The sequence below is a fragment of the Cygnus olor genome, chromosome 1 (assembly GCF_009769625.2).
Source record: "Cygnus olor isolate bCygOlo1 chromosome 1, bCygOlo1.pri.v2, whole genome shotgun sequence".
Taxonomy (NCBI): domain Eukaryota; kingdom Metazoa; phylum Chordata; class Aves; order Anseriformes; family Anatidae; genus Cygnus; species Cygnus olor.
The window spans coordinates 179,002,271-179,029,897 of NC_049169.1; the positions used below are offsets into that span (position 1 = coordinate 179,002,271).

General features: G+C 43.6%; 1 protein-coding gene across 1 annotated transcript in view; it reads right to left on the minus strand.

The window, feature by feature from the left end:
- Window positions 1-9,639: 9,639 nt before the first annotated feature.
- Window positions 9,640-27,627, minus strand: part of SIAH3 (siah E3 ubiquitin protein ligase family member 3) — a 42,593-nt gene continuing 24,605 nt past the window's right edge. Inside the window, exon 2 of the mRNA XM_040541849.1 lies at window positions 9,640-11,330. Within this exon, the coding sequence (XP_040397783.1) occupies window positions 10,737-11,330 (594 nt within the window). The 3' untranslated portion in view covers window positions 9,640-10,736. The remainder of the gene's footprint in view (window positions 11,331-27,627) is intronic.

Sequence of the window (27,627 nt, forward strand, 5' to 3'; positions counted from 1 at the left end):
AAAGGAGGTGACACGCTGCCTTCCCCAAGCATCATCTCAGTCCACAGAAAGCCAAAGCCCTCTGACCCTTTCTGCTTCAATTTTTAAGGCATGGCATCCCTCTCTGCAAACTAGCGACTGCTCTGCTACCATTTGTGTAGAGGAAACCTGACAGATCTTCCTCCTCCACCATCAGATCATCTTCTTTTGTGAGCAATACAATGACTTTATTCCTTGCCTCCCCTCACTCCCTATAAAGAAAACTGAGGGTGACCCATGCAGATGCAGGCACTCACCTTCCAGATGTCTACAACCAAGGGAGATGACATCCACGCTTCATGTCCAAGGGCAGAAGTTGGTTCTTGTAGTTCTTTCAAGTCCCCTTTCATTTGCACATATGGCAGAAAATTTCAGGCGGGTCTAGTCTGAATCAGGTACAGTTTGCTTTTACTGTTTTGCTGAATTATTTAACACGAGCTCAATGTCCCTTGCAGCCAGGCTCCAGGAGGAATGAATGGTAATGTAGCTGTAATTTGTATGAGAGTCAACAGGTCAGCTGGAGGTACCCTGCTCTGGGAAGAGGGTGGGGGTAGTTGCAATAAACCATGAATATTCATCTTGCACATCTGGTCAGTTCTGATCATTCAACTCTTTTCAAGGCAATTTCTATCAGGCTTCATGAGAGCCTGAAACAGGTTTTGGCAATAAGAGAGCAAAGAAGAAGATTGACGTTAAAAGGAATTGACAGGCAATAAGGTTAGAGATCTTTCCCAATTCTGATCTTGAGGATAGCCAACCTGAAATTAAAGAGTTGGTCTCTGAAGGTCCTTGACAACTTATTCCTTTTCAATCGTGCCAGAAGAATACACACACACACACACACAAATAAACAAAGAGATAAAACACAACTCCCAAAACCTGCGAGCCATGAGAGCAGCCTGGTGTTGTTTCTATTTAGTCAAACAACAGGAAGATAAGAAAATGCCGAGAACCCCTCCCATGACCAGCTTTGGGCTAGACACAGAAGCAGACTGCAAAGCTCAGATTCCCATGTGGGTTTTCAAGCTGCTGACACCAAATGCTGAGGGTGCTGAATCCAGCTCACGAGAGCAACTGGAGCAGCCCAAACTGGGCTTTACCTTTATCATCTATAGTGGCGATGGTGACACTTTTCTTTTCAAACTTGTTACAACTGTAGAAGATTAAAGGTAGGCAATAACAAATTGCAAAGCAGGTTCTTGCAGGCAGTGTACTCTGGCAACTGTTCTTTTCTTCCTAATATTTCATTTCTGCCCTCTCATGATGCACTACCCTCCTCATAAAAGCAGCCCCCCAATGCAAGTAGGTGATACAAGCTGAGAATAACAACTAGGATTTAATGGTGTTTTTCTGTGGCAGACATTGTCAAATGTTTTACAGATACCAATAGAAGGGTTTATTGCTGCTCTTTCATGTAGTACATCATCATAAGAATTTATAGAAAATTATGTAAGTCTGTACAGATTAAGCAATTCTTTCTGAGGTTTTATCGCATGTTAAAGCAAAGCACTTCATACAATGCAGTATATTAGGTCAATGGCAAAAATTTGAGGGTGGACAGTGGAATATGGACTCCAACAAATACAAGTATATATCAGAAATGTGTGGAAGAAAACATTGCTTAGGATTTGTACAGTAAATCCCTTACCCATTGCTATGTCAGTTTCTTTACTTAAATTCCAATCTAGCATAACTCACCTGGGTTCAGGCAGGTTACTCATACCTATCTCTGTGCTTAGTCCTTCCCTGTTCATTGAAATGTTTAAGCATAATGCATAGGTCTCCTAGCTGAAGTCCTGTGAAAGAGCTGCTATGCATTGGTCCTTAAAGCAAGCAGCTGCATAGGGGTTTTGCCATCATAAGGGTCTCAAGTGGCATAGCCATATACTACCCATGCAAAAAAGAAGCAGATCCAGTTTCTCAGAAGATTAATTTTGTTAATTAACATTAGCAGGGCGATGACACTGTTTGAATTTTGAAAGGAAAAAATTGTGCTTTTGAAGGTACTGTCTTTGATGCTCACAGATGGGCAAACCTCAGCATCTCAGAGGTTAATTAAGCATTTGGATTAGTTGGCCTGGACTGTAATTAAATCATGGAGTCCTCATGTTCCAGATCCCCCCCTCTTCTCTGTGTGCTTCAGGATTGCCCATTTTTCCTGTTGGAGCTTAGATCCAAGCACTCCTTGCACACTCCTTGATGCTTCTTCCTAACTGAAACTGGAAGCCTGTCTCACATTCTCTTGCTGTTTTTCTGCCTGCTGCATGTTTTGCAATGCCTTGTGCTAGTTTGCCTTAGGGTTAAATGTGTCTGTCCTGGGAAATGACATTGTGTTATGAGATGTGGCATCTAGCACAAGGCTGAAGAGATAGCCAGGATCCCCTAACCCTTTGGGAGTATGAAGTCTTGTGCAATTATGGTGACAAATGCAACCATTCCCTAAAAAAAAAAAAAAAAAAAAAAAAAAAAAAAAAGTGTCTCACAGAGCAGAGCAGGGGCTAAAAGCATCACATGAATAAAAAAGCCTAGAACAGGCTCTGGTTTCATTAGGTACAAATGAGGGAAGCTGTCCTGCAGTTTAATGTTGTCCTGAGCTGCTGAGACTTTCTGCACACCTGCAGTAGTGCAGTATTGCAAACCAGCATGGACAGGCTCTGTCTCAACAGCGAAAACCAGGGTTAACCACGAGTGACTTGAAATTTACTCGATCACTGTCTGCAGTGAGTGACAACACATACTTAGCATACATATTGTGTTAATTAAGGCTAATGTCCCAGTGGGGACAGGAGCCTTTTGAGGTTTTCTCATCCAGGAAGACCCGGTAAAGAACTGAACTGAGTGCCTCTGAGCCCTGCAAGGGGACAGAGCTGCTGTCTGTGGAGGAATAGGGAGATTTTTGTAGGCTGGGTGTTTGTTCTGGAGGCAAGGCAGCTGGCCAGGGAAGGAGACTGCTCTAGGGCTGTGAGTACACTGAATATCTTTGGTACCCAAGGAGTTAGAAGAAGGCTCTTCAGAGTAGATGCTGATGACAGGGTATTCAGGAGCATCAGGACTGGAGATGGTCACAGGGGGCTAGTTCAGGTGGCTCAGATTCCAGTGCTAGAAAAAAGGCACCTTTGAATCTCCAGTGCCAGCCACTGGGAACCACTGGATCCAGTGTTGTGAGTGGGACTTAGGTCATCTGATTGCAGTGCCAGCGAGAGGGCTCAGCCTTCAACATCAGCAGTAGGGGAGCAGGGGATGGGATCTGACGTCTGAGTGGTTTTCTCCCGCCTCCTGCTGGGATGATGAGGGGACGACCAGCTCTTCTGCCTTAGGGACGGTGACCCCCTACCCACCAGTTTGAGACAGAGCTTCATCTGAAGGCTGCAGTGTGAGGGACTGATGGCCATGCTCAGGATCACACATTACCGTGACCAAAATCAAAACCTCCCCTGGATGAACTGATGCAAATGAGCAGAGAGCAGTCAGTAAGCAACAGGCATTTTAGTGGCAATGAAAATGTTTCCCACCATCACCACTCTTTTTTCTGCCTTTCCCCAGAGGACACGAGACCAAACATTGGTGTAGCTGAGTCGGGAGGGCCTCTCCTGAACCACAGGCCCTCCGTGGCACTTCATGTGGGGGCCAAAAGCAGCCTCTGTCTACACAGCTCTGTCCCAACACACTCCTGTTTCGTGACAAATAAGAGCCCAAGCCAGCTCAGTTAGCACTTCTCAGATAGGAGATGACTGCCATCGAGTCTTTTAACATGCAATTATACTTTGAAAGGTCACTCTGTGCAAACGGTGCCGTGAGGCTCCATGTTTATTGACTCTCTCTCTCCCCCAGGCAATTTGCTCAGTTTACATGTAATGAGTAAATGCTGCTCTTGGCTGCTGCCCAGCCAAAGAGGTCCGAAAGCCAAGCTGTGTCTGCTTTCTGCCAGGGCATTATGACCAAAACCAAAGGGTGATCCAAAAAAAAATGCTGACCTTTAGCCTGGGAGTGTATTTTCTTGTCATGTTTACTTTCAGACACTTTGCTATAATTGTCCTTATCAACATTCTCCCATTTCTTCTCATTTTCAGCTGTGGATGAACTCCATCACTTCTTGTCATTGAGCTAGATTTTGGGTGACTTTTTGTCCCACTGTCAACATTCACCTGCAGTGTAGCTCCTACCCTGGCCATGAAGGTTCAGACCTGTTTCTAGATGCATCTGTTGTGTCTTCTCAAGGCAATTGGGAGAGGAAAATGGGGTTTACCACACTATACAGTAAATCAGTCTTGCAGGTGGCTGTGATCTGTAGAGTTAGCTTAGACCCAGGATGGACAACTGAACCACTATGGGCTGAACAAGTGGCATAGCCTAGTAAAGTGGTGGGACTGTAATGGCAGGATGGTTTCTGATGCTTGTGGTGACTCGGCTCTGGTTCCTCCAGGCTTTCAGATAATGGAGGAAGAGCAACCAGAAGGTGTGGGTGTGATGCAGCCCAGCACAAACAGCACAGTTAAGTTCTCACCCTCAATACTCTCAGGACAGATCAAATGCAGAAATGTGTTTTTAACATTATTTTCCCCTATATGCACAACTAACAATCAACATGTGTTGGTCCTCCTACATAACCCTATAGAGCTGGTGAGTTTGCTGTAACCCACAGCGTGGCCCGCCAACACCAGCTGGTACAAATGCACACCGCTGAAGGGCCCAGGCTCTGTCCCCACTGTTTTTCAGTGCTGGAGGTATCACACAGAGTTGCTGTACAATTTACAGGCTGTCAGGAATCCAGCCAGCCCTCCTCAGACCCGGGGTTGTCCCTGCCTTCTGCCAATCCAGCAGAGTGGCCGCTTGGAGGCTTACCCAAAGGAGGCTGAATAAATCTCCTTGGCTGCTCTCATATTGGTCACACCTTTCAGTGGATATTTATCCTCTTTGCAGTCCCAGTTAAACATTTCTTTGAAAATGCTCCAGAAGTGGCTGAGCAGGGGCTATCATGAGCCAAAGTTCAGCCCTCTCTGACAGCTGGAAATCCTTTCCCAAGGACACGTCACAAGAAACCACTGCCCAGAGGCAACAATGCTATATTTCTGCTTCACTCAGGACTCTCTTAGCTCATTTTTTTTTTCATTTCAGCATTTCACTGAGTAATCAGGGTAGCCCTGAGACTGTCACTCTTCAGGATATCTTCTTCCACATCTCAATAAAGCAAAAGCACAGCCATCACCTGGAGCTCATTTTGAGTAATGATCCCTTTCAGAATCAGTTGCTATTTTTAAAGATGTTATCAGCCATGAAAGGTCTCACTGTATTATTATTTTATGCTGCTGTATTATACTGCTATTTATTTATATTACTGTAGTTCCCAGAGACCTTTCTGAGGATCAGGACCCCACTGTGGAAGACACAGTATGACCTCCCATGTTTTGTAGCCTGCTGTCATCGTCGGAAGCCAGAGAGGAACCTGTATCCCAAAATAGGAGCCCTCTCATGGAGATCTGAAACAGCCTAATGTTTTTGTGCAAGATCCTATTTAATTCTCAAAGCTAAGGGAGGGACTATCGTTGATTTCATCTGTTGTTGGGCTGAGCATCTCTAAAACTGGTGTCATGTGGTCCAGCTATTTGCCAAGGTTTATTAGAAGAGAACCAAACAGACCCCTGTGGTTATATTTAGTGTTCCTGCTATGAAAGGCAGAGGCATCCCTCTCATGCACACACACTGGTGAGTCTAGCAGAGCCTCAGTGGAGCCTTGGTGTCTCAAGCCCTAAAACCATCTCAGTCAATATTAGTAGGTTTTTAGGGAGCAGTCTTAAAATCATCTAAGGCTTCAAGCCAGCTGCCTGACAGATGTTATCTCCTATAGGTGAAGTAGGGATGATAACATGAGGGAAATGTCTACATTGGTTGTGCCTGCAGCTCCCTGTCAGGCCAAATGAGATTGGGGCTTCACCCTGAATGAGTAGGAAGTGCAACACTGTCCCCACAGTCCACTGGCCAGGCAGTCCAGTCTGAAAAACAAGATCCTCTCCAGACTAGTTTCATGCCTAGCAGTATTTGCTGACTTTTTAAAGTGGTCTCCCTTAATCGAGAAAGCAAGAATATCTGTGTTTCTCTTGAATTCAGGCCAGTGGGACTTGACTGGCAGTGAAATGACTCTCACTAAGCAGACATCCAGTCTGTGGCAATAAGGAAAGTGCTTTTAAGACTCTGCCCCACATCTCACGTTTTCCTTTGAATATGTTTGTTTCTTTGTCTAAAAGCCCCCATTTTTCCAGCACTACATGGACGTTAAAGCAGTTCATCATTGTTGCCATGAAAGTTCAAAGCCATTTGTCTTCAATAAGGTTACTTGATGCAATTTCTAACTGTGCGAACCCCTCAGTCCTGGGGCTTTCTACAAGATTAAGTGATGTATTCAGATAGGCAGTGTCTCGGGAGGATTTTCAGTACCTGGAAGATATAAAGCTCATTCTACATGAAAGACAGCAGTCTTTGTAATTGGCATTTCCCGTTTCCCTCCCACTAAGGTATGTTAGGCTCTTTTTTGGAGCCTGGTGTCCCTTTGTGAAAGAAAGTACTGTGGGAAGAGCCATCCTTGCAATGAATGAATGCCTTCATCCTTCTCTTGAAGATTATCACTGCCTGCTTAATCCTTCACATATCTGCTGTGAAGGGACAGTGCCAAAAGGGGGATAAAAGAGCTATGCGCTAACCTATTGCCTTTGTGGAGACGGAAAGAATGACTAGGTAAGAGTCCCAGTCAAGGGTAAGAGGTATAGATGTAATTTTCTGTTCTTCCAGAGACTTTTTGGGTGGTTTCAGCCGATACTTCCCTACCTTGGTGAGAGCTATAGGGGTGAAAGATAGCAAAGCTGGCTGCAGGTGCTGCCCTGTGCTACCCCACTCTGAAACACCCTGCTTTTCCTCAGGGTCACCTGGAAGCTGCTGGGGGCAGAACTTTTTGTTAAGTGTTCTGGTGATGGTACATGCAGCAGAATACAGGCTTTGCTTTCTGCCATTTGCTCAGCTAGTGTGAGCATGCAGCACTAATTCTATTTAAAATAAATAAATAAAAACTCTTGCTTGTGTCTGGACTGTTCATAAGTTGCAGCTCTGTGTGAAAGGTGTTTCTGATCCAGCTGGAGCAGAAGTGCATCTTTGTGTCCTTTCTGAGAGACCCCGCTCTCATCAGTGTTCTTCAGCTGTATTATGGGCTGGAAAAGCAGATAAATCACCTATACTACAGTGCTGTCAATCAGCCTTAATTCCTCTGATGCCCAAAAGAGAGAGCCATGTAGCAGTTCCCAGCAATTTATTGTAGCCCATTCATTTTATTATAACCTTTTCATTTTCCAGAATTTACCATCGCTCCTTTCTTTAATAGCTTACCAGCCTGTATTCATAAAGGATGGCTTGAAATGTAGGATATCATATCACAGTCCAGTGGGAAGGGGACTACTGCCCTGCTTCTCAGTGAACCCTGAGGCTGGCACTGCTACCTTGCACACAGCAAGATCCTTTGTCATCTTCAAGATGATGAGACCCGGGACGCTTCAACTGATTTATAAGGAGTCGTGGATATATGATGTGAGCTTAATTCATAATGGGATTGAGCTAAAAGCACTAATGCTGTTTTACTGCAGACCTGACATTAACATTCACACTGTGCCTGATGGATAGTGCAGGAGAACCAGAGTAGGTTTCCTAGTGTATCTGGTGGCAACCCATCTGGCTCAGCCTGATGAAACTATGGTTGCAATTTACTAATCTAGGCAGAAGAAAATCCATCAGTGAACACAAATATGTAAAAACTTTTAAATATCCTATTTTGTCTATGTAAAATAAATAAATAAATAAATAAAATAGGACCAATACTCTTAGGTAGACAGGAAAACAGAATTTTGCAGCACCTGTGTAGCAATTTTTGCAAGATCTCATTTTCATCTGTACCAGAATAAGGGTAATTCCTTACTTCACGGAGATTTAAAGCTGTGTTCTTCGTGTTTTTGAAGGTGTTTGGAGTGACTAGATATAACACATTATAAAGATATAAAATATTATAGTACAAAATTAATTCTAGAATCTAAAAGTTCAGAATCTCATTTGGGAAACCAAGTTACAACTGCGTTTCAGCCATGATCAGATAGCTGCAAAAAGTGCTACATTATGGGCACTGAAAGAGTGCGTGTAAACCAAATTTCATTGTTGAGCCTACTTGCCAGCTTTTCAGGATTTATGTCCCATCATGCAGAATATTTGTTCACCTTCACTTTATGTCAGTGAAGAATTGCTCATAGGCTTTGAATTATGAGGGAATTAGAATGTCTTACGTTGTAGAAAGGCATTAAATATACCCTTAAACTTTTGAGTTTTATGTGGAAATGCTTATTAGGATTGGTTTTAGGTACCCATAATTCTGTTCTTCCCTAAATGTGTCCCCCCTTTCTGTCCTGGGGTCCTTACTGGGCAGATTTTCATCAGCACTCAAAGGTATTCAGATTTCTGAAATCCCTGCCAGAACTGGGGTTTTGCAGCTCCAGAGGGAGGCAAGGGGATGTGTGAGATGTGAGGAGGTCTGTGCTGGAGAGGTCCGACTTCCACCGGGCCTCCAGCACCAGAGAAACCAGAAAACCAAGACACTGGCAAGGGATTGAGATGCCCATCCCAGGGAACTGTTGCCACCATGCTTATCCTGCCAGAAATAGACCAGTTCTTTGGAGAGGGGCATACCCCAAAATACCAACAGTGTGTTCTTCATTTCAAGCAAAGGTGCCAATGAGTGAGAAGTAAATGGTCTGGAACAAGTGAACACCTGAGGAATACATCTTCCTCTGGAGCTGGTTGTGGTCGGACAGCACAAGCAGCACAATGTTAGGTCACTACAAAGAGCTCGGGAAGTTTAAGCTAGAGGAATTGTTTTTCTTTGGGTTTTATTGCTTTTGCTTTTAGTTCAGCAGCAGAATATTTGCCAGAGGAGCTGGAGAAGCCAGTTTCAGTCCACAAAAATGCCAATGATTTATTTATTACCATCATTTAGGGAAAGGGCAGCAGTTGCTGGTTCTGAATATTTAACATTGCAGGGAAAAGCAAGCCACTCTGAAGCCTGCATGTTCTAGTGAAGTGCTGCAAACCAGCACGTCCCCTGCAGGATTTGGAGGTGGGAGAGCTGTGTGGGTATGTCCCTGCATACTCTTAGAGGGACCGAGACTTCTTCAGACCTCAGCCTCCATTCCGATGTGGTCACGAGCAGCCTACTGAAGAGGTCCTGGCTCCCTTCTGAGGTGACCTGCTATGAAAGCCCAGGTGAGGACGTAACTTAGAAGATGCATTACCTGCATTTCTCAGGAAAATTGCAATTTGTTTTACTTCATGCATCATTTATAATAATTCCCAGGAAAGCAGCAGGTGGGAGAGATTGGCATCAAGGCTTTTCCGTACCCAAAGCTGGCTATGTGAGATGCCTTTTGAAATGATGGAGGACTGTTCTTAGCCCACACACCCCCCACCCAAGGGAGGAGCTCCTCTGACCACTGCTGTCTGTACACTCAGCGGAAGAAAGGGACAATCATAACCCCACAAGTATATAGAAGAAAAAAAAGTCAAGGTCCTTTTTAAAGGAAAACATTCCAAATTTCATAGCCAATTTGCAAACAGATATTCCAGCACTGTAGTTTTAAAACAATACTTAGCAGCACAAGCCGTGGGGCTAAGGGGCACAGAATTCACTAGTAAGATCAGTACACAATTTAGGGATTTCCTGCTACTTCATTTTCTGAAAATCTCATTTGGAGTACATGAGGAAATAGTAGCTAAAAAGGTGAATGTCCTGTTTGTAGGTTATGGATATCTCCATCCTGGAAGCAGACCATCTATCAGGACTCTCACTCTGCATCGTGACACATGAATGAGATTTAACCATGCTCGCAGTGACCACCCACTAGCTGTCGTTGCTGATTTAATGCAGGATGAAGTTTCCAAGGCCCCAGCTCGGTGGAAAAAATTACTTTTTCTTCTGAAATGTTCACAGTCTGGCTGGTGAATGCTGCCTCTTCAGGAGATAAAGGGAGCTCTGAAACCAAAAACTCGCTGGGGCTTGGTTGTGACCATAGTACAAAAGTTAAATCTCTGGTGCTGGTGTGGAAAAGCCACAGGGAGGTAAGTAAATGGTGCAAAAGGAAGGTGGGAAGGGAGGCACAAACTTCCTCCGACAGTCTGAAACCTTCTACAACTCTGTCCACTTGAGGTCATTCACTGCAGTGCACCAGTTTCTCTGAAGCTGCTCGTGAATCAGTGATGAAGGAACCTGTTGCAAATTGGGTGCTCTTGAACCTTGGTGGAATACTTTACCTTTTACCAGGCATGGGGGGCCTCCTTAAAACAAGGCAATTAGTAAGATAACAAAGGAAACATATTTTCATGGCATTCTCAGACCAAAGGTTTGTTTGGGTTACCCCTGGTGCACTTTCCAGGAGAGCAGTGTTAACCCAAAAGGCTCCAGCATTGCTGGAAGGCGCCAATAAATGGATTAGCCTCTTTAAAATTTCTCATAAAATTGTATTAACAAAACAGTAAATACATTACACAGAGACCGTAACCACAGGATGTTTACATAATGCCCACTGTGGACCAGTACTAAATACCATAAAAGACCTGAGACCCCCCCCAAAATGTCTGCAAGTTCTGGCTCTCACGAGGCAGCAGGAGCACTGTGATTCCTCCTCTTCCTCCTCTTCCCCTCACATTTCAGCCTCGCCGTTGTGAACTTTGCTGGTGCTTATTGCAATTCCTATCGCTAGGCTCCCATTATCAGAAAAGAGCTGAGCCAGGGAAGTGTTCAGCACGAGGCAATCCCCATCCGAAATGACGGAGTCCACGCACTCCAGCACCGACCTGGGGGTCGCCTCCCACTTGAGGCGCCTCTGGTTCCTGTTGAGCTCGAGCCGGTAGGTGAAGTTGTCAGCTTGGGTCGGCGTGCCGATCAGCATCATCGTGGCGAAGAACTGCGGGTGGCCTTCGTACTTCTCCTGCTTCCTGAGGACCAGCAAAAACTGGTGGCCAAGGCAAGAGTGCATGATGATCCAGTCTGTGGGTGCGGGCAGGTGCATGTCCGTGGCCAGGAAGACAATCTCTGCCCCCTGAAGGATGTTGATGCGGTGGGTCTGCCTCAGGTGGGACACCACCACCTCCAGGTGGCCTTCCCACGGGCAGGAGAACAGCGGGCACGTACAGGGAACCAGCTGGGGGTCGTGCACGGCCTCATGGTGATGGCAGGGAGGAAGGCCGCCTTGCTCCGTGGACGTCTGCGCGGCTGCGCAGCGGGTCGGTGCATACTGCAAGAAGAGAAAAATTACACGTGACAGCAGGACAAGGAACACATGCAGGCACACAATATCCCACCTAAAACAACATCAGAGGCAACATCTGTAACCCAAACTCCTGAAACCAGACTGAGAGCAGAGGCAATCCAGGCCTGGATTTGCACTGCAAAAGGTGCTGGCGGCTGCCTTGCTCTCCAGGAGAAAAGAGAAACAGTTTGAGCCATGATAAGTCACTTTAAATGAAAGTGATATATGTGTTTAAAGAGCGATTTCATTAGTTCAGGGCGGAAAATCTGATTAAAAAGAAAGAAAACCCCAAAAATACTAGGACAGCATGGGGCATTTTATATAGTTATGGCTCTTGCAGCTCAGAACAAGGAAATGAAATATGTATGGCTTTATTATTCTTTAATGAAACACACTGGCAAATACAGGCATTTCTCCTGAAATGATATGCTTTATAACACCCATAATTTGTGAAATAAAAGTCAGTTTTTATTGTATACGGTGCCTTCATTTTTTTTTCTGGTCAATGTATTTGTGCTTAACTGATGCGCTCTCCTACATAAATCTTAAATGGCTCTCAAAGGTGGATAGATGGCAAATTTAGGGCATTTTTATGCTAAAGTTAATTTGGATTAAGGTAAGGCAGCTAAATGGAAAGGCAGAGGCTCTTGCAGAATGATTGCATGTGAGAACTAAGGAGCAAACCGCTCTGCTTCTGTCAGGCAGACATCATTGAAGAGAAATGAGTAAGTCTTACTCAACCCAAAGTGTGTCCACATGTAATGCTATTCAGGAAGAGTAATGGCTCTGCTGCAATAACTCTGTGCGTAGACAAACCCTCAGGCACGAGCATGACGGTCATGATTCATCCTACCTAATTTTAAGCATTTACTTCAACCATCTGAGACAGAAACCTGGTTACCTAAGACTGTCTCTGTAGTCAATAGAGGGATGCAGCCCTTTCCACCGACTGATTCAGGCCTTAGCTGGAGTAATTCACCTCCAAAACGTGGCACCAGCTGCTGCCAGAGTGACCGAGGCTGAGATCCAGTCTGTCTGTACCTCAATTTTACAAGCTTATACATAGGAGGACACTGTCTCCTTCTGAACTGCTTTGGAGATGCTTATAAAGAGTGTAAAAATTAAGTGTACATATATAAATATGTACATTTTGTTTTAATATATGTTTTAGGAAGATTTCTGTAATTCTCCAGGTACTCAAGTGAGAGTGACTGCAGTCTGCTGTGGGCTTATAACTTGGAGTGGTTAGGTGGGATAAATTGAGGTTTTTATAACCATGCATAGGTCCAACCTCTTCATAGCCTGCACTTTTATTAGCAACTTTCCTTAAAAGATTGAGGAGGTTTCTATACAGGTACCTATGAGGGAAAGCTAGAAAATACGAGATGGTTAAAACTCTGCCATATACACATTTGCACAGCCTGGAAAAGCAGATGTAGATGGTGCAACCCATGGGACATGTGCCCATGCAATGCAGTGAGGAGTGCAGGGAGTACACCACCATGAGCAGCACTGGGGGCACTCACTATAGGGGCAATGCCATACCTGAGGTCCAAGCTCTGTTTTCACACATTCCACCATTACAACTGCTCATAAACCAAAAGAAACAACAAAAATCTGAAAATTCAACGGCCAGCCTAATCTGTGTAAATAACCTCAATGTTGTGTTTTGAGTATTTCTGTCCCATGTCTACTCATTTAAACATTTGTACCCAAATAACAGGAGCAGTACGGATCTAGCATCTAACAGTTGTCCTTCTTGATGCCACAACCAAACTCACAGTGGTTCTTATTGCCATCAGTTTTCCCCCCAGAACTTGCATTTTTACTTTTCAGGACATTTTGGAAGGCAACCTCTTGGGTCAGCTGTCAAAACTCTTAAATGACCAGGACATTTTGGAAGGCAACCTCTTGGGTCAGCTGTCAAAACTCTTAGATGACCAGGGCTTCCTTGCCAACCAGGATGACACATTTCTGGGTGTCCATTCAGGATCTCCATTTGTCAGTAGCTGTCTAAGGGACATGACAGCTACAGCAGGGTTATGATTGCTGCTGCATAATGCATGGCTCTTCCCAAGACATTGGGTGTTAAAGGGAGATGTTTCTACTTCCTCTGACATTTGATATGAAGAATAATTGACAATTTAAGCCCTGCTACTCGACTTCATAGCTTTTTCTCTGGAAAATTATTACTGAAGTAGTACTGTCCTACTTTTTGGCTTTCTTATTTTTTTAGTTGTTTTGCTGTATAAAATTCAGGAGTATAAACTTTTCAACAAGATAATGAATTGAGGACGGATAAATGACTATCATTGTCTGGGAAATAAAGCAGGTCATTATAAACTAATCGAGGTTTGTGGCTTTAGCTGCCTGCTTATCGCGGTGGGATTGCTGAAGAGGAGTGGTTCACGCTTAATTCTACATTAATTTTTGCATCCCATTAGGATGAAAGTTATGGTTAATTTAAACTCTTTTGGTGAAGGAAGCTACATTGCTACTGCAATGGCAGATCGTAAAAGCTTTTTAAAAAATCCCTGAAATGCTAATTGCCTCGTAAAATGAATTCTAATCTCCCGATCTAATACAGTGGGTGTGAGCAATTACTTTCTCTCACCAAACTGTTAATGCAACATTAGTGATTATACTAATTAAAACTAATGAACTCATACTCACATGCTGATAAACCTCTCAACCACTTGACAAGTTCCAGCCTTCTATCAGTTTTATTTAACTCCTCTTTTGGAAGATGAATCTTAAATTAACCTCTTGAATAACATTCAAAATTAGGTTTTGAAATGCGAAGCTTTATAGACTGTGTATAATTCCTCTCCAAAGATTATCAGAGTCAGAGAAACCATTTCCACTGAGGATGTAATTGAATTTAAAAATGCATTCTCCTAATTTGATAAGCTTGGACAGCAAAGGTAGCTCATCCATCTAAGCTGTATTCAAGGTAAGAAAATACAAGTGTCGTCAAAATCGTGATATGGCAATCATGATTCATGGCTCAAAAACTGGAAAAATAATTTTCAGTGATCAATTTTTTCATTGTATCTTGCACCTTTCCTTTATTTTTTATTTATTTATTGTGTGTGTGTGAGTGCAAACAAATGAGAATTCCCTTCAGCATTTTTTGGTTTTGAAATTTTTTCATGAATCACTTCAGGAAAGGATGTTTTGGTCTAACTTCAATCAGCTCAGGTTTGTTGAAAATTCTGGAATTTTTGCACAGTCCAGATGATCTATTTTTATTCCCTGACTAGGTGAGAATAATCTTCAAAATCTGATTTCTGAATTATTCAACATTTCTTTTTCTAACTACTGAATTTTGTAATATTCTGACAGAAATATTTTAAATTTCCCCATCTCTGTGAAAAGTATTTCACAGAAAACTGTTATTTCACTTACACTTTGGGGAATAAGTGGAACTACTGGGGTGCCTGTGCCCTTGTCGGTCTTTCATACGGCTGTGAATTGAACCTCTAAAATTGAAAGACAAAAGAGGCATAAAATGGTCACCTTGAGTACATTTAAATACTTAAATATTTATGGACTTTTTTTTTTTAAGTGTTTAAGCTTCCCCAATATTTACTTTCTATAATTTGTTTCCTGATTACCTAATAAAATCAAGTTTATTGCATTGTTTTATCAGTCCAATCTTATTCTCCATAATCTTTTAGCTTGTTGGCCAATTTCAGTCAAATTTAACCATGTGATAGAAGTCTCAAAGACTTTAGTTTTCAACTGCTTTTGTGAAAAGATGCAGCAGGGCGGAAAATTACGACCCCTTTGTGTCTCCAGAGAAGAATAGCTTGCCACATGGGCAAAATTGCATTTTCAAATATGAGAGAGCCTAAACAACTGCACTTTGAGTCCAAATGTAATATCAGACAGCAGAAAAACCACATGAGACAGCGTCTTTATGAACGGGAGAAAAGGCTTCAGTCACAGTACTCCTCATTAGACCCGAGATAATCCAGTCACGAGACATAAAACCCCAGGAAAGCAGGATCTGCTGCTCACAGAACAATTTCTTTTTAATGATGTGGCTTATTACAGTGTAATTCTTTGTACATTTGGCAAAGAGCAATTTACAAATACACGGTACTTTTCTTAAACAAGCACTTATATTTGAACCTGGTACACAGTGCTTCTGAGTCCTGCTCTATCCTTTCTATAGACTTTCTAATAAAAATTCAACAAATTGCTCCAGGTATGACTCATCTGTTCTAACTTTGGCATTTGAGGAGTAGGTGGCTAAGTCTGAAGTACATCAGCTCCTTTTACAACCCATGCAGAGCTCCAGAATGCAATTCTCTTGATCTCAAGACAGACCAAAGGGAAGTCCCCCTGTGCACTGCTCTCTGCACACAAGTGGGATCACTCCCATCCTCAGGGCAGATCCATGTTTCCTTTTTTTTTTTTTTAATTTTTTTTTCCTAGTTTCTAACCAAGGAGCAGAAGGGCAGCCCCATTTTGGACAGGAGGGAGCTGTAGCATACAGGCTTCTTCTGCTGTACCGGAGACAACATAGTGTGTGGAGAGAGAAACGGACGCCTGTCCACACATGGGGGTTAATCTCTGTGTCCTTTGCACTGTTACACCTCTGGTCACCAGTGACGTGATAGAAAATCCACTCAGAGCTTGTCTGAAGCATGGTTATTAATCCATTTTGCAAATCTGGAAAAAAAAAATCTAGCACATCTAGAAAATCGGTGTGTGTTGTCCACTCTCACAGTAGTTTCCCAGCTAAAGACTTTGATTTGAAAAGGATTCAAACCCCCAGTTGCCCAGGAATGTCTTAGCCACATGTAGGATAACTGGTGGGACTTGCAGTGGAGCTTGGTCACTGTGAACCCCAAAATTCAAGCAGAGTCAACAAGAGGTAGAGAAGATACACACAAATCTCTGAGTCTGAAGCCTCAAAGCTGGGGCCTCCACTCAGGAGAAAGGGTTTTGGTATTGTTCCTCTTGCTGTTGTATTTTATCCACTAAACTCTTTGGGTCATCTGTGGAGTAAACAGTGGAAACAGAGGCAGCAACCCTGGCCAGCTGAGCTCCTGATCCTGTTGGGTGCAGATACCAGTTACTTCGTGACTCCCTGAGCCCCCATTTCTTCTATGCATTAGCACAGCTTCATGCAGAAGGCTGTCCCAAGGAATCCAACTCCTTGCAATTAAAGTCCTGATTTGCAGATGAGGGCTTTGCTGCCTGCAAATCCCTCAGGATGAGAGGAGGATTGAATCCAGGCCTCCCACCCCATGGGAGAGGACTCACACCCTGAGGGTCTGGTGTGAAAGGTGGGCGGACAGCACTGACATATCGTGGAAGAAAAAATGCTGCTTGGTTCTTCAAAGAAAAGGTTAAATGTCATCTTTCTGCAATTCCCAGTGTTCCCCAGTGCTAGACAGGGAGCCTAGATGGCTCATTCATACTTTTAGTTACAGCAACACATATAGTGTGCAAAAAAAGAGCTTTATGTGCCTGTGAACACTACAGCGAGTGCCGAGAGGAACATCCCAAGGAGTGAGGACAATGACTCGTTCACTGCCTAGTCAATAAGCACTTCTGTCAGCAAAGCAGGTGCTGTGAGTAATCATCATTTTCCAGACGCTTCACACCCGTGCAACTGCATTTTATCTGGGGATCACACACAACCTTTTAAACGCTCATTAATCCACGTAAAGCCTGAGCTGTTTGCTTGGTGAACTCAGTGGTGTAGTCTGAATGCTTGGACACGACAGCTGCCCCAGACCAGCAGGTAGCGCTCCCTCTCTACCCCTGTCCAGCTTTAGAATGCCCTGGGACACTGCAACTTAATCCTTCTCCTGAGAGGGAACCAGTATCTGCTTTCTCTGTGGATGCAAATTTGTTCCTCCTTAACTACTGCTTTTCTGCTGAATTACAAGAGACTTGGTAAGAACAACTCAAGTTGTTTGGGGTAACACCTTTTTCATAGGAGGTACTTGATTCGAACTGACTTTAAAATATACATTAAAATATATATGCACATAAACAAATACACACACCCTTATTGTACATAAACTCATATTGCACATAAACTCATAAACACTTGCAGGTATGTATCAGGCGTTTCTGAAAATAATGCAGTGGGTAAAAACGCATTGCTGTGTCCGGGTTAAACCATCCTGGTACATTTTTATTTAAAAAAGCCTGCAGGTGGGACTTGGCGGATGGAATCCCATTTATTTTGACAACGTGTTTATTTTTGCTGTCCTTGGCAATCACCAACAATATGAAGTTTAACAAGAGCAAGTGTCAGATTCTACCCCCCAGGTCCCTTAACCACAGCAGATGCTTTTGGCGAGAGCGCCGCAGTGACTTTCGGAGCTTCTATTTAAACAAATTGGCAGTGAAATGTGTTATTTACTGAGTTGTCTTACCATCTTCCTCCTTTTATCTGCCTTTTTTGAGGGCCCGGTCCCTTCTCATCTGTATGGAAACTGCTCCAATAATTTCTTAACTCTCAGCTTCTTTCTATCTCATAAAAGTTCTGCCACCCACTAACATCCACCTCCATGCTACTTACACCCACCACACAGGGACAGATGCTCCAAGGAGCTATAAAGGTGACATGGAGAAACTAGTGAGTCTTTTAATCCTGGTCTCCAGTTAATTTCTCCTCTGTTATTTCTTAGTATGCTAATGAGATTTTGTAAATCTCTCAGACGAAAGAAAAGAGAAGAAAAGAAAAAAAAAATCTCTCAACCTATTTTGTCAAAAGCTCTACTTCCATATCTGAAATTAAGAAGTTCAGACCAGGGCTCATGTTGGGGATTTATTTAAAATTTTAATTACACAAAATTCTATCCATTATAAATGCATCAGTTGAATTTCTTAAGTACTGAATAATAGTTGCAGCTTTGGCAGTGGGGAAGTAGTTGTTTTCTGCACTATCTAATGGCAGCGAGAGGACAACTCCAAGCTCATTTTGCTAATCTCACTTTGCAACATAATCAAGCATGACTTGTTGACACGGCACACAGTATGTGCTAATGGCTCTCCTCATGCTAATGACACACCTCTGAGCATGCAGAGAAAATCCTGCTTTAGACTGCGTCCACACTGTAGAAACCACGTTTCCTGGCAGCAGAGGACCCTGAATTTTAGTTGAGGCCACATGTTTTCAGAGATATTTTTGGGAAGAAAAAAAAAAAAAAGGAAAATAGTTTTTTAGTGTTAGCTATAGATGTAACAAAAATATGTTACAGCATTTTCAGTGTATCCCAGATGGAAAGAAAGACATTATTCTCGAATTAAAATACCTTGCTTGCTTTTCAAAAATCAGGGTTTTCAACATAAAACTGTCATGCAGCTTTGAAATGCAAGAAAATATCAAGAAACTTGACATTCTTCAATACATTGCAAACAATGTAATTATAATGAAATATAAACAGGATCCACACTAAAGCATTTCAGTCTCAGACATACTTTCCTAGGGAGACCCAGGCAAAGACATCAGCGTGGTGGAATGAGGTCATGAACCCCATCTCTCCTGCTTTAAAACCAAGTTTGACGAACCTTCCATGTGGATAACTTCTGAAACTTCACATATTTCAGGCTGGAGAAAAACCACCTCAGCCAAAGCTGCAAATGGGGGGTGTGGATACCAAGACAAATGGTCCCAGTTTAGCATCTGTGTTTGCTGGATCTTACTCTGCAACTAGGCATCAGATCACTTTCTGTGGTTTCTTTGAGGTACAAAATACCTTGAATATGTACAAGCAAAATCATATACACGGATGATTCCTATGAAGAATCTGGCACATATTTATATATATTTCATATATCCTGGAAATTCTGAGGAGTTTTTGAAATGAAGGGGAATAATAGAAGACAATAAACTGCTCCTGCTCCACTAGGAGGATCCTGCAAGGCCACAAGAGTCCTCTTGCCTGTACCCTTTAAAACCTCTACCGAGGTACCCAAGCAAGAATCTGACTGAGGCTGTTTTGGTTGTAAGTCTTCTGCAGGAGCTGGTCTACCATCATGACCATGACGGGAGTGGAGACAGACTCTGCTTCCAGCATGAGGAGCTTCCCTGATCTGCAGATGGTTACTGGGGACAAATCCAGGCCCCCGAGCCTGAGCTGCAGCTGCCAGAGGTGGAAAGGGTGGGCAGCTGCCAGCCAGAAACATGGTCTTCCTCCTCGCTTGGGAGTTTAGAGATAATATGAGCATTTGCTTCTTGGGTCAGTTCTGGGGGTCCTTTTGCAGCAGCAAATGATGGCAGACTGCCCAGCCTTACAGCAGGGCTGGAGCCATTATGAATTTAGGAGAAGCTGGGCTGGAGTATGGGACGTGTACTCAGGACCTGAACTGCAACTTGAATTTGCTTTGCTGCATTTTAGGACTGGGCACAATGCAGTGACAACAAACCATAGCACAGAGTATTTGGTGTAGCATTGCAGCTGCTGATGGGTAGGGGCATGGGGAGGTTTACCTTCTTTTTGGAATGGATAAAGATTTTATATCTTGTTCAAAGCAAGGGTGAAGCCTCTAAACACCATCCCCTTTGGCCACACAGTGAAAGAATCGGGAGCCAAGGTACATGCTATCAGCTCTTGTTCCAGAAGAGTGGTATAAAACCACTGCTTATCAGCAGATCTCTCATGATACAGTGCTGGTGGTGGCTCTGAGTGATGCAGTGGGCAGCCTGCATATGTAAAAAGAGATAATCCAAAATGTAGAATTATCTTAAGATTCACTTCATGCTTTATCCACTTTGTATTTTGTATAAAGCCTGTTAACAAAGTACAAAACCATTAAAGGCTTTAATTAAAAGCAATGTGATAAAGTAGTTCCTGGCTGCATCTGCTCTGTCTGATAGGGAAGGCAGAGTTCATAAGAGCCCTATATCTGACCTGTTGATTTTGTTATTTACATTCGCACCGAGAAGAAATTAATATGGAAAAGGAAAAAAAAAAAAAAAGAAGAAGAAGAAGAAGAAATGATTGCCCACTGTGCTCATAAACTTACCAGTTCAGACTGGCTTTAATAACTCATCATCCAATATTCATTTACAAGTTACTACAGTAACAGCATGTCTCCAAGAAGAGCAGATTTGCTGGTCTCATCTGAGATAATTAGACCAAATCCACCCCTAGACAATCAAAATGCTTCCCTTCCATCAGGCAACCTCCAGCTATCACAATTACATGACATTTAAATTCACTAACTGCTCTTTCAGGAACGCCGAAGGACGGCACAAGTATTGCGGATCTGCTGGGAGGAGATGAGGGGGTGGTTGCTGAGCAAACCTACAACCTCTCTCAGTGGAGGCGATGTATCCAAGCCCATCCCAACCACACAGATATCCTGGCCAAGGGTGTGCTCTATGGGCTATACATTGCTTTTTTCTTGCAGCTGTCGTGTGGTAATGCACAACTGCCCTGGGCTGGGGCAGTGTAGGTGGAGCAGAGAGAGAGCATGGGGCATGCAACACCGCTGACATCCTATATGGCCTGGTGTGGTGAAGGTCATGCTCAGGTTTCGGGAGCATTAGGAAGAGAACAGAAAGGAAAATAAATCATGCTGTACTCAGCGTAACTCTTCTTTCCTCTCTGCATCCCTTTCTGAGGGCACATTTGGTTTTGTATCACAAATACTTCTTCTTTTAATTTCATACAAATCATAGCTTGTACTTTCTTCTTCCTCCCCCTCAAATTCTCAAAGAATAGTTCTTCCAGAAGTTTTCTTCATACAGGGAGGGTGCAGGTGGAAAGAAAGAACAGAAAGGGAGGCTCAACTTAGCCAGAAAGACAATGTTCCACCTACAGTAGGAAAATTATCTCTATTAATATAGTCGAAGTTTAAAGCAATAATAATAATAATAATAAATTCTAAGTTAACATTCATGCTTATGGAAAGGTACCAGCCCAGCATCTCCCAGGTTTGCAGTGCTCTCTCTACCCACAGAACTAGCAGAGCAAAGAATGACAGTGTTCATTTATTTTCCACCCTGCCCTGTCAAAATGCCTTAAATCTGAGACAAAAGTCTCCCCTAGCCAGGAGAGGTCAGGTCAGTCGCCACGCTTCCCATCCTGCAGCACTGTCTTTTGGGGGAAGGAAAGCCCTGGCATCCCCTGACCTCACCACCACCTCTGCTCTGACCACCAGCAAGAGGGATGTCACCAGGGGGTGACTACGTTGTTCTTGGGAAATGGTAAACCATCTACATGCAAGACAACCATTGCCCAAAAGAGCCAAATCTCATGGAGTCTACTTACTTTTAAAGTTGGGGAGACCCTTGCTGGAAATCCACTGGCATAGGCTGTGTAGGTCTGATTGCAGCACCATGGGCTCTTTTTGTCAGCTTTGGTCTCTGGATCTCCATCCTACACTTACCATTTCTGAGGATTAAGGTTGGGGTTGGGGTTGATTCTCTCTCTCTCTCTCTCTCTCTCTCTCTCTCTCTCTCTCTCTCTCTTTTGGTTTATTTTCAGCTTTCTGTAGACCATTTTTTATAGAGCTTTTGGTGTGACATGTTATTGAACGAGATGACAATTCAGTCATTTCACCACATTAAACGCATTTCAGCCTTTCTTTCCTAGGACAAACTTCTCATTTCCTCCTGAAAGGTCCTCCAGGGCTGGACAGAGGACACGTGGTAACTCAGGAGTGGGACACTGAGGAAAGAGCTACATGAATGCATGCAAGAGAGGACATGGCTGCCCTGGTGTACAGGATGCTGAGATCCTAGCTGTGGTCCTTGCTCCTGCAAACTCTGACTTCATACAACATGGAAAACCTTCAGTGGAGGAAAGTAAGGGAGAGGTTTCACAAGACATCTCAGCTACCAAATAAGATGCTCCTCCTCTTGTATTTTCTGCCTCCTATTTTTCTGTCTCTTTGTTGATCTCCTTGGTGAGTTGATTCATCCTCCTAAACCAGCAGAAAATGATTCCCTTTTTAAAAATTGATTTACTAGCCCATTTTTGTGCTGCCCTGGTGGGATGAATTGGTGAGCGAGTGGTCAGAGGTGCTCCAGAAGCAGGGCTGGGCTGGGGAAGCCACTGGAATGGGTTGGGGAAATGGGCAAGTGGGGTGGACGGGAGCTACTTGCTTACTGAAGGCTGTTAGGCACCTACAAGTCTCCATGTTGTGTCAATATATCTTCCATCTGTCATTAAAACTCTGCATTTCCCTACTTTCACCCTATGAACATATAGCAATGGCTCGCCCTGAAGTTTCCAAATCCACTGTAAATCCAAGTAACTCACCTAAATGTATTATGTCTGAAAGGAAGATGTTCAAATCTGAGCTACTCACCTGAAGCTCCCTTAATATAGAGATAAGATGTACCTCCACAGAGCACTTCATCATCCCATGTTGAACATCCCCATCTCCAGGGGAAGAGGAAACTACTGTGTGGTGACTACAGGAGACGTGCACTTCTTTTCATTGGCTAGAAGTAGAGCTGGGGTCACCATCCCAGAACTGGACATCAGTCTCAAAAAGTTTCCCCACATTCTGTACTGCAGGAGTCATGACTCAGAGCAGCGAAGGGTGGTGGGAGACAGCCACCATGACTGTTTAATGGGTGATTATGAGCTGCCTATTTGCCTAATGCAGAAAACCCCTTGAGCTGACACATTTTCTTCCTGGATAAGGACTGGGAATCCTAATTTTCAGGCTTCTAGATTTAACAGTGAAATAAAACTAATTTACAGCTCTTGCCATTAGGAGGACAAATTTTCATCTCCGTCCTTTGGGTGAGAGGCACTATAACAAATGAATGATTACTGACCCATGATACCTATTAGAGATTACAGTTGGGTCATCTCATTTGTTGTTTTAACACATGAAATTAAGAGCCCTAGCAGGGCTGTCACAGAAATTGAATTGATAATGAGATGAACACTGCCTTTACCAGAGGCTCTTTCTGGAATTACCTATGGGAAAAGCTCAGAGACAACAGGACCTAGGCCTGAATTGTGGGAGCCCAGCGGGACTTTCTACTTTGCCACTTGCACTGGCTTCCTACCATTATTACCTGGAAGTGCAATCTAGCCACCAGGAATTAGATTTCATACAGACAAAGGAACAGTTAACCACATACTTACTTGGGCCTTTTGCTTCTATCACTACCTGCAGCTAAATTGCCCACCAAAGAGGTTTTGAATCAAAAGGAGGTAAATGGATAGGCCAGCTCATTCCTAACACCAGCTGCCTCGCCAGAGCCTGCACACTTAGCATGATGCTGATTGCAGACTGGTCCCTGCTGCCAAATAACATAGCTGATCTCCTTCAAAAGCATCCTCAGTGCTGGGAAAAAAATAGTTTCAAGTTTGAAGGGAAATACCAAAGAATGCCATGGATCTTGCTTGTTCTGCTTGATGGAACATCATGACCTACTTGTTCATATGGACTCTGAGCTGCCAGAAGGCAAAACCAGACCTTAGAAGTCCTGCTGAGTCTCACATCAAGATGTATTTAGCTTCTGATCACCCCCTCCTGCCCTTACAGTTTGGGGGCTGTACATTACACACGTGATCCGTGGTCTCATTGTCTGAGACTCTGGGCTCCAGCTGCACCATGGACCCTTGAATCTGATGGCCATCTCTGATCCAGCAGCATCATTCCTCCCTGCAACCTACCCCAATACACCAGGCATTTCCAATTGTGCCGACACAGTGCCCTGGCATTGTCCCATGTATTGAAGAAAAAGAATTTGTCAGAATGGTAAGAATTGGCTGCCCCTTAAGCAACTATCAGCTAGTCATTAGGATTTTTGTTTGTTTGCTTTTTAGATTTCTAATCTAACATATGATGGAGAACTGTCCAAAGGCACATAATTCATAGATGGCTCATTAGTGCATCAATAGACAGAAAAAGTACTCTAAGCAGTATCCTACTCTTACTTTGTGGAGTTGGGTTGTATCTTCCTCTTTCTTTTGGAGTTTCATCTTAGCACTGGAATGGAAGGAAATTAATACTATAAGCTGTTGCTGACTGGTCTTTCTTCTGCAGCACATCAGCAGAACTGGCTGTCCTGTTTTCATGGGCTCAGGGAAGCACAGGAAACAAGAGGCTCTGCAAGGTTGTGGTTTGAAGCTACAAGTCAAGCAGAGCTTCAGATTTAGACCGTAGACCAGAAGGTAAACGATCACTGAAGGACTTTGTATCTTTGCTGTTTTCTTCCATCCATAGCTCTTAGGCCAGTGCACTCCAGCACAGAAGAAGGCCATAGGAACACAGCTCCTCTGCCATTGCAAACTCAGCAGTCCCAGTTCTTACCAGATTACGATGCAGATAGCTTACCTTACCCCTGGTTGTGGCCTTGTCAGCACTGGTGTGAGCAGCTAACTTCAGGGGAGGCAAAGGAGAACCTGTTTTCACTGAAAGTGCTGATGCAGTTACAATGGGAAACCTCCTATTCCCTTTCTGTCCTTGCAGTCCCAACTCATTTATCACAAAATGCTGTTTCCCCAGAGCTTCTTTGTCTCTCTGGAGGACTCTCAAGGCTGCTAGGTCAGCATTGCAAACTCAGACCTGTAAGTCACATCTCCATTTTGCTTCCCACATGAGCTTTCTCCTCATTTATGCCCATTGTTTTTTTTTTTTTTTTTTTTCCTACATGAAGATCTGTTTTATTTTTTGGGCTTGCTCCAGCACCATTTTCTGAGATTATAACCAAGTATTGATTATTAACAGATATATTACAGGGGCAATGCTATTGAGGATGCATTACGTAAATGGAGGAGCCAGCCCTGAATGATTCTATGATTCTGTGATTTTATGCTTCTTCCTTTCACTCCATTGCTGTTTATCAGAACGGCAATCATCAGCAGCAGAGGTATACAGGATCTAAACTGTGGCTTAAACTGGCCAGAGATCATCCAAATCGATAGGTTATGGAGAAGACTGGGTGTTGTGTTAAATAGCTTTGGTTTGGTACTACCCTAGGTTACACAGTAGTTGAGTAGATGACCTTGTGAACTGAGAATGATTCGAGGAAAAAAAAAAAGTTATGATTCAAGAACCTCATCATTGTGGTCATCTGCCATATTGCTCAGTGTTTCATTTACACTTATTATCACTCAATATTTTATTTTATCCTGCCCTTAGAAAGGTGTCAAACACTGGTAACAGTGATGACTGGTTACTAATTTTCAGGCCATGCAACCCGGGCAGTGAAGTAGAAAGGACAGTAAAAGAGCAGGGAAGGGGAAACACAACCATAACGCCAAACAGTGGACACCATGGTAGAAGATGAAAGTGATTGTTTCAGGATAAGGAGTGGAAGTTAAAGAGATTTAAGCAGCAAATTTACATTAATATATGAAGTAAACTACAACTATTTCTTAACAGTCAAACGTAAAAATGAACATCAGTGACACCAATATCACCCTAAAGTGACTTGCAGATGTGTTTTTGCTGGAGATCCTTGCTATTGGCCTTACACTGGTGACTGCTGGTAGAGGAATGTATGTGGAAAAGTTAGAGAAACTTATATATATTAAATAGCACCCTGTAGAGTTCAGATGATCAGTAGCTGTAAAATGGCAAAGTTATAGTTCAGTATGCCCTTCCAGTTCAGTCTGGCATCATCCTGATGCTGGCATCATCAGGCTATTTCACTCCACTGACTGTAAGGGGTGCTGAGGGGGACTAAGTTGAGCTCAGATGCAGACATTTGGTTTTTGGGTCCCACACTCAGCCAACATGAATCCCAACCTGCCTCCTGCCTTGACTCCCAAGATTCCTCTTCACCCTCAGTTTTTTAATTCTGCCTCTTTCTGGTCTATCTGCCTGGCTGCACACTGGCTTTTCCCCTTATTGCCTCAAACATGTCCCCTTGTCCTTATGTTCTTCCTAAGATTAGTGTTTTTATGAATTTAGGTTCTCCTAATGACACCACTGCTCTTCACTGAATTCTATCTTAACCAAGCCACTGTCAACATCCCACTCTGAACCCAGGCTGCTTTTAGGATTTCAGCTAGCTGGCTGGAGTACTTCCATTTGCCCTCTTTTTTTTTTTGTGTGTGAGAATGTACCCTGACACTGACCCTCTGGCTGATAAACTCTATACCTAGTGATCCCTTATGTGAAAGACTCCATATGATAAAGCAAACACCCCTGTTTTCACCAGGGTTTGCTGCCTCTAAAGGGCAATGATGCACTGGGCTTATGTGCAAGGCCTAAACTGCCAAATAAAGGAGGTCTGGGGATGGATGTGCCAAGCTCAGGTGACACGACCTGGCTTAGAATCTTTCCTTGAAGGGACACAGAGCAGACCATGTCAAGGATCATGTGGTATAGATGGTCAAGGACCAAATCTCAGACTCAGGCGTTATCTCTAATTTATTAGCCTAGGCTACCGTTATACAGGCCTTTCCTGGCCCTGTGGACAGGTGATTCAGTGGTTCAACTCACAACTCACATGGTGTGGCCTGGTGGGAACAGTCCTTGGTCTCCCCCAGCCCTTGGCCACCATCTAGCAGAGGCACCTGCTGGCACGGGGCAGATGTGGAGAGAGTGCTGGCCACCACATGTCATGGATGACAGCCAGCAGGTGGCTGGGCCTTGACCTGCTGCGGTTTGGTGGATACAACCATACCCAAATTTCCTGAGCTCAAAGGAGGCTCAGCTTGTGTGGTCACATCGGAAGAGTTCATGTGCTGCTTGAAGGTTAATGGTTGCATTGAGTCTGTCAGCCTTCAGGGTCATCTTCTGACACTTTCCCTAAGCACTTGGTCATTTGGAAAGGAAAAGTAATAAGCCCTTTCCCATCTTTCTTTTGACATCTGATGTCAAGATGCAGCTACATGTCATGTACGTGTGTGTTTTTGTAAGGAACTATGTTAAAAAACATTCCTTTCTTCAAGTGCACGCAGTGTCAGCAGCTCTTTTGGAACAGTTTCAGCTCCTCAGCTGCACCGCAGCCCTTCTGCGGCTAGAAGAGGGCATTCGGGCTTTACCTTCCCTGTCAGCTGAAGAGCACTGCTCTGCAAACTGCCCTTGAAATCAATGCAGCTGCTATATTAGAAATACTTAACACATAAATTGTAGGACACGGAGGCAGTGCATGTTACAAGGCATGATAAGCGTGCAGCGAACCTGCTGTACAAGCTCATTTCAAAACCCAGCATGGACACCTTGCTCTCTCTCCTGCTTGGTTCGGAGCTTTAAGGGTGGATGTGCTTGTGAAGAGACGTGGGTAACCCCATCTGAACTCTGCTCAGCCAGAAATGGGGCTGAGCTTCCTCACACATCATATATATTTTTTTAATGCTGATGTACCCACACTGCAGGTTCT